General features: G+C 42.0%; 1 protein-coding gene across 20 annotated transcripts in view; it reads left to right on the top strand.

The window, feature by feature from the left end:
* Positions 1-5868: 5868 nt before the first annotated feature.
* The window catches only part of FN1 (fibronectin 1), a 76188-nt gene continuing 74643 nt past the window's right edge, over positions 5869-7413 (top strand). For all 20 annotated transcript variants that reach the window (XM_008999454.4, XM_008999453.5, XM_035305623.3 and 17 more), the window contains exons 1-2: positions 5869-6269; positions 7116-7244. In XM_008999454.4, the coding sequence (XP_008997702.1) occupies positions 6119-6269; positions 7116-7244 (280 nt within the window). In that variant the 5' untranslated portion in view covers positions 5869-6118. The remainder of the gene's footprint in view (positions 6270-7115; positions 7245-7413) is intronic.

Here is a 7413-nt window from a genome sequence, read left to right as displayed (position 1 = left end):
AACTGTATGCCACAATTTCTACAAGGGTGGCGATTCAGAAAACCCCATTCTTTGTCAATTGTCAACAAACTTCTCAGACGTTATACCCATAAGAGCTGCCTGCAGGCACTTTATTTTTCCTTGTCACATCTGTGCTTAATGAGTAGCATCTTTGCACATGGTTTTTCTAAGCTTTATATCCTCATCTGTAAGAATGAGAGGATGAGAGTGCTTACCCTAGAAGTTTTTTGACAGTTAGATGAAAATATGCATTGAAGCATGTAGTACTGGATCTGGTTTAGAGTAAGTGTTTAATAAAATCTAGCTATTCAATTATTTCTATTTAGGTGCTGAAATCTTTGTGACTTTGTGACTGACTACTTAAATGTGCATGTGTGTAAGCAGTGCCTTAATCTTTAATGCATAAAATAGTAATGATTTTAAATATCCATTTTATCTTAGTCAAATGGTCATACTTAATGAAAGAATATATCAAATTTATCTAGAAAATGGTTCAGTATAAATATGAGGATAATTACATATATATTGGAATTTTTATAATTCGATGGAATATATCTTTAATTTATTTTAACTAACTAGACAGGTTGACTGCTTATATCACAGTAGTCTATTGATGGCATAAATTGTTATTTACTGAAAATGTTTGTGGTTATTTTTAAGCATCTGACTCAACTTTTGTGATTAGCTGCATATGAGATGTTTAAAGTATGTTAATGTAAAAAGGATAGAAAATAATTTAAATATGAGAAACCTTCTAATTTTTTAAAATTCAGACTTCCAGCAACAACAACAAAACTCTTTAATGACAGCAACATAAAAAATAACACACAAAATTAAAATTTTTCCAAGAAGCTGCTACCTTGCTTGGAAAGGTGAAATGTTCGCCAAGACAGTTTTGGTGATGTCTCCCACCTACATAGCAGTAAGTTCCCATCTTATTGGATGAGTTAAACACCTCTACAAAGACTGTTGGGAGTTACATCACTCTAATGAGAAAAGAATATTCCTGTTAAGAAGCAAAAGGCATAGATTAAGGCTTTGAAAAAGTGCTGATTAAAAAATAAAGTTGCCTAAAATGTAAACAAAATGCTTATTAAGCGAAAGCTGGCTAGCGTCATGGCATAATTGAAAGCCCTTATCCAGCATTTTCTCCCTGGCTGCAGGCACCCTGACAATTCTTGAGAAACTTTTCAGACATTTCACTCATGAGAGCTGCCTTCAAGGAAGTTTATTTTTCCTTCTCACACCTGTGCTTAATGAGTAATATTTTTGTAAACTTGGCCATTTTCAAGGAAAAACGGAAGCATTTTATGCCAAAAAAAAAAAAAAGGCCAGGCATGGTGGCTCACACCTGTAATCTCAGCACTTTGGGAGGCCAAGGCAGGCAGGTCACTTGAGGTCAGAAGTTTGAGACCAGCATGGCCAACATGGCGAAACCCCATCTCTACTAAAAGTACAAAAATTAGCTGGGAGTAGTGGTGGGTGCCTGTAATCCCAGCTACTTAGGAGGCTAAGGCAGGAGAATAGCTTGAACCTAGGAGGCAGAGGTCGTAGTGAGCAGAGATTGAGCCAATCCCCGTTAGCCTAGACGACAAGAGTGAGACTCTGTCTCAAAAAGAAAAAAAAAAAAAAAAAAAAAAAAAAATCAAAATGAGAAAAAAAAGACCTACCCTAATTTTTCTCCCTCTTATCTATCTATAGAAGATGATGAAATTTATGAAGATACCACCAGCTTAAAAGGAAGTTTGAGCTCTCCAGAGTCAGTGGCCTCCTCTCTAGCAGAATGAAAAAGATTAAGAACAGGATAAAAGCCAAAGGGTTTAAGGGAAAACAACCCATCAATTAAATGTAACATATATATATTTTTTTTTTTTTTTTTTTTGAGACGGAGTTTCGCTCTTGTTACCCAGGCTGGAGTGCAATGGCGCGATCTCGGCTCACTGCAACCTCCGCCCCCTGGGCTCAGGCAATTCTCCTGCCTCAGCCTCCTGAGTAGCTGGGATTACAGGCACACGCCACCGTGCCCAGCCAACTTTTTGTAATTTTTAGTAGAGGCGGGGTTTCACCATGTTGACCAGGATGGTCTCGATCTCTTGACCTAGTGATCCACCCGCCTCGGCCTCCCAAAGTGCTGGGATTACAGGCTTGAGCCACCGCGCCCAGCCTAAATGTAACATATTTAAATGTAACCTTGAGCATTTAACATTTCAATGTTAAATGCTAAATTTTTGAGACAGGATCTTGCTCTGTCACCTAGACTAGGTTGAAGTGCAGTGGTGTGATCATGGCTTATTGCAGCTTTGATCTCTCGATCTTCTGGGCTCAAGCCATCCTCCAGGACTCAAGTCACACTCCTGAGTAGCTGGGACAAGAGGTGCCTGTCATCATATCTGAATATTATTATTATTATTATCATTTATTGTAGAGACTGCCTCACTATATTGCCCAGGCTAGACTAGAACTCCTGGACTTAAGTGATCCACGATAGCCTCCCAAAGTGCTGGGATTACAGGCATGAATTGCCACACCTGGCCTGTTTTTACTTCGGTCCTTCTAAATAACTGGATCTGATCAATTATTTTTTGTGCTTAATCAAATGTCTCCATCTCTAATCTTCAAAACAAAGGAAATCAATTTAATTTAGATTTCAGTAATTGCTCATGCTCCTCCATAACCTTCTGGAATAATAAAATTTCCCAATACTATTGTTTCCCCCCCCACCGCACCCTCCCACTTCCCACAGATATTTGTGCTTCTTTTTGTTATAAAAAAAATGTAAGTTGTCTGAGGCTCTGGGAAAATTCTATCACTATGGCAATTCCAAGAAGAAACAAGGCACAGCCCTAAATGAAGATTTGTTCTGTCTCTACCACATATATGCTTCGCACAAATAGTAGGTTTCAAAAGGAGTTACTGGGGTAGAAGAAAAAATCCATTATGTTCAAGGCAAACTTCCTAATAGGAAAATGAAGAAATGAGGACGCCTTGTGTATGTTGCTGCCACTTGAGAGCCAGTCCTTGAAACCCAAATCAGAAGATAGTTAAAAGTAAAAAAGGACAAAAACTAATTTTTAAAATAAACTTTTGGGGACAAAAATAACTTTATCGAAGCATAATTTACATACCAGAAAATGCACTCATTTTTTAAGTGCATAATCCCTAGAATTTTGAAACTTTTACCAATTTGTACAGTCACCCCTACAATTTAGTGTTAGAACACAGATTTCCATCACCCCAGTAAGACTCCCTGTTCCCTTTTATAGTTAATTCCTGTTTCCAGCCCATGAACTTGGGTACCCATGAATCTATTTTCTATCTCTATTGATTTTCCTTTTTTGGTCACATTTCTCTCTCTAAAGAGTTAAAAAAGAAATAAACAAATGCAAGGGTATTTCCTACAAATCAAAAAATACCACTTACTGAGGAAGAACCCACCTTGATAAAATAGAAATCTTAAGGAAGTCCAACAATCCTGGACACCAGACACGTTAATTGAGTTAGAGTCAGAGTGGTCTTTAGGATTTAATTATCTCTGCAGTTAGAGATAACAGATCTAGAGTTACAAGGGATTTTGATAATTAAAGAATACTGTAGTAAGCCCTGTTATCTTAACTAAGAAAAGTCTCTGTCTCTAAAGTTTAACCAAAAAAAAAAAAAAAAAGGCACAAAAAGAAAAAAACCAACTTTCAACTAAAAAGAAAACTCCCAAGCATTCCTATAAAAATCAGTCAGATGATATTTTTTTTTTCCTTAAGAGACAGAGATATCCCATTTCCTTAAACAAATTAGATATCTATGGGATTGAAATATAAAAGTTTCTTCCAAAATGTAAGGTGGGCTTTCCCATTCAAGCTCTCCTATGTATATTATTCTAGTGTGTTTTGAGTACAGTAAATATATCAAACAATCATGGTTTTGGTTGACAATATACTTTTCTAACCACTTATTTCCTTCCCCCAGAATCAATGGATTTTAAGAAAGCTTTAGATACAGGTTTGTCTTGCTTACATCCGGATTTCCAGGTATCCTTCACTCTGGAGGCAACACTCGGCTTCCCAGAAATTTACCAAGCATTTTACAAGGAGCTGTTTTATATTTGAAAGAGAAAACTGTTTTGCCAAGAGATGATGAGAAATTCCAAAAAACAAACAAAAAAACCCCTCTAACCCAGACAGGATTCTAAATTTGGGGAAATCCATGGCACTCTTTCAAGTTGGAGTGTGGGTCACAGAGATTCCCCAAGAGGTGTTTTTACACTATTTGTAGGAAACTGATATTTGCTAGGTTTTTTGTTTTGTTTGTTTGTTTGGTTGGTTTTAAATCTTTGCATGAATAAAAAGAAATGCTAGTTTTGTGTCTTTAATGTGTCAGGCAATTTATAGAACACAGTGTACTAATTACTCCTATGGCAATTACTGATGGTGAAACTTTTGGAGAAAACAGGTGCCTTTCAGAAATAAATATATTTTATTAGTAGCTTCACGTGTTCTCAAAGCAAATGGAATCTCTGCACTCCTAACACCAGGAGAAGGCAAAGCATTCAGTTTGGGTCTCAGAATTTACTGTGGAAGTGGTGGCCTCCTCCCGAAAATCTTTAAATCCATTGTGCTTGTGTTTGTCTGAAAAATAGGACTGATGGGATGAGTTGCCAAATGCGAGACTTCTCAGGTTCCCTTTCCACTCTGAGTTTAGAGTTAAAGACGGGGGAATCTTAAACGAGAACTTTCCACACTCTTGGAGTCAGTAACAATTGAAATATAAAAAAAATCTGGCGGCGGGGGAGGGAAGGGGCACTCTGTAATGGAACGTGTCAGCAAAAAGAAAATGGCAAATAAACGCAAGAAAGAGGCCAAAGAAGGGCAAGACATGGGATGTCCCCGCCCCACCCGTCTTTTAATGATTCAAACAAAAAAATCTGTGCTTTGTGTGTAACTGGCAGGGAGGACGTGGGCAAGGACACGAAGACCTTTCTCTTCCCACAGCCGTCCAACTTTCCAGTTTTCAGGATGTTCACAGTGATTCTACTTTCAGTGAAAACGGGCGTCCCATCCCAGGAGAGAAAGGCTTTCCTGCATATGTAGAAAAGCAAACTGCTACTTTGTCCTAGCAAAAGAAAACTTTATTCTCTAAACTTCCCAGGACTTGCAAAGCGCCCGGCGGAACTCCCGGTGCTTAGCAGAAGCTCGTTAAAGGTCCCCGTTCCCCTTCGCTCCCCGTCCGCCCGCGGGCGCTTTCTCAGAGCCAGACGGGTACAGCGCTGGGAAGGGGCGAAGTCCGAACACGGAGCTGTGAAGACAAAATAAGGGAGTCCCCAGTCAGTGCCCTTTAGCCCCAAGAAAGGGGGCAGGGTTGGGAGATAGGCGGCCCCGTCCCGGGCCTGCAAAGTCTGGATGTTTTACGGGTTTTCTTCCCACAAAATACACTCCTGTAAGCAGAGATTTCTCCCGCCCCCCCACCAGGGGTGACGCAATGTCCTCAAACACCACCACCACCCCCAATAAAAAAGAAAAGGGAAGGGGGAGAGTCCTGCAACCCCTTCGCTTCACCCAAGTCCAGCCACTCCCTTTCCTCCCAGCCGCTTCCCATCCCTTCCCCCATCCCCTAAAAAGTTTGACGACCGCAAAGGAAACCGAAAAAAAAAAAAGTTGTCTTGCCCCAGTCTTGGCGGGCCATCAGCATCTCTTTTGTTCGCTGCGAACCCACAGGCACCCGTGACGTCACCCGGAGCCCGGGCCAATCGGCGCGCGGTCGGCGGCTGCGGCGGGCGGGGCGGGGGGGAGCCCGGCGGGTCTCTACTCCCCGCGCCCCGGGCCTCTGGCGGGGCGGGGAGGACCGTCCAATATAAGCCCGGGCTCCCGGGGCTCGGCCGCCCGCGCCGGCTGTGCTGCACCGGGGGAGGAGAGGGAACCCCAGGCGCGAGCGGGGAGAGGGGACCTGCAGCCACAACTTCTCTGGTCCTCTCCAGTCGTCCCCTTCCCCACCCTCTGGCCCCCACCTTCTTGGAGGGGTCCACCCCTCGGGAGGCATTGGAAGGGATTTTTCCCGCAGGTTTCGGAGGGACCCAGTCTTGGTGGCCACTCGCCTCCGGGTGAGGGCGTTTTTCCCCCACCGTCTCAACATGCTCAGGGGTCCGGGGCCCGGGCTGCGGCTGCTGCTGGCCGCCCTATGCCTGGGGACAGCAGTGCCCTTCACGGGAGCCTCGAGGAGCCAGAGGCAGGCTCAGCAGATCGTTCAGCCCCCGTCCCCGGTGGCTGTCAGTCAAAGCAAGCGTGAGTACCGACCGCGGGCTGAAACAGGCTGCCGCAGGGCTGGGACTCTGAAGCCGACCAAAGTTGGGGCTGAAGTTTTGTGCGCGAGCGTGTGCGTGAGTGTGTGCGCGCTTTGCTGAGAGAAACCAGCTGTGCACACAAAAGGATGTAGTTTTGAGCAGGCTGGTTCTGAGGGCCTGGGATGATAAGATCCTGCATTGGAGGAGGGCACTCTGCGATCTTCCCGTATTCTGATAAATTCTGCACGTTCAGATGGTCTTTCTAGGAATTAACCAAAACTTGCCTTTAAAGAGAAAAATAATGCGTGCCTACAAATTTTCCGGATGGGATGAGTGTGGTCCTTACTACTACTTATTTGATTTGCTGTTAAATAATGGGTCAAATATTTTCACAATTAGAGTGAAAAGGGGTTATTGAAATAGCTGTCTTGTTTCTAACTAACTTGGAAGAGATGTAATTGGTTCTGAGCTCTTTAGGGCCACTCGGGGTACTTCACTGAGAACAGAGGTTGGAATTCTTTAAGTTTTTCAAAGACACACCCTCCCTTTGCTTGAGAAACCTGATTAAAGTTGTCCTTTTTGACTATTACTCCAAAAGAATATTGAAGTTCCTTGAATCTTTTAAAAATGTGATTTCAATTGTCTGCCTTGAAGGCAGACAATTGAAATCACATTTTTTTTTTTAATGTAGACCACTGGCCAGATGGAAATGACATCATTGTATATAACCTTTAGCAAAGTTAAAAGGAAAAAAATATATACCTAAATATTCACATGAAGAAAATTCCATAATTTGGGGAAAAGGAGGGATGGAAATGTAATAACTTTTTCCTTCAATTATTTGCAGCTGGTTGTTATGACAATGGGAAACACTATCAGATAAACCAACAGTGGGAGCGGACCTACCTGGGCAATGCCTTGGTTTGTACTTGTTATGGAGGAAGCCGAGGTTTTAACTGTGAGAGTAAACCTGAAGGTAAGTGACCACAAGCCCCATAGTTAGTATCTTTTAATAGAAGAAGTGCTCACTGTTAAACTTTGCATTAGTAAGTAAAACTACATACACCTTTTTTCTAATAGAATTACCTCTCATTTCCTCTTAATAAATATTTAAAAACTGCTTATCTTTGCTTTTCACATGGTTT

This window comes from Callithrix jacchus, chromosome 6 (assembly GCF_049354715.1).
Source record: "Callithrix jacchus isolate 240 chromosome 6, calJac240_pri, whole genome shotgun sequence".
NCBI lineage: Eukaryota > Metazoa > Chordata > Mammalia > Primates > Cebidae > Callithrix > Callithrix jacchus.
Note: the sequence above shows the minus strand (reverse complement) of the source record. Positions and strands in the feature narration are given on the sequence as shown.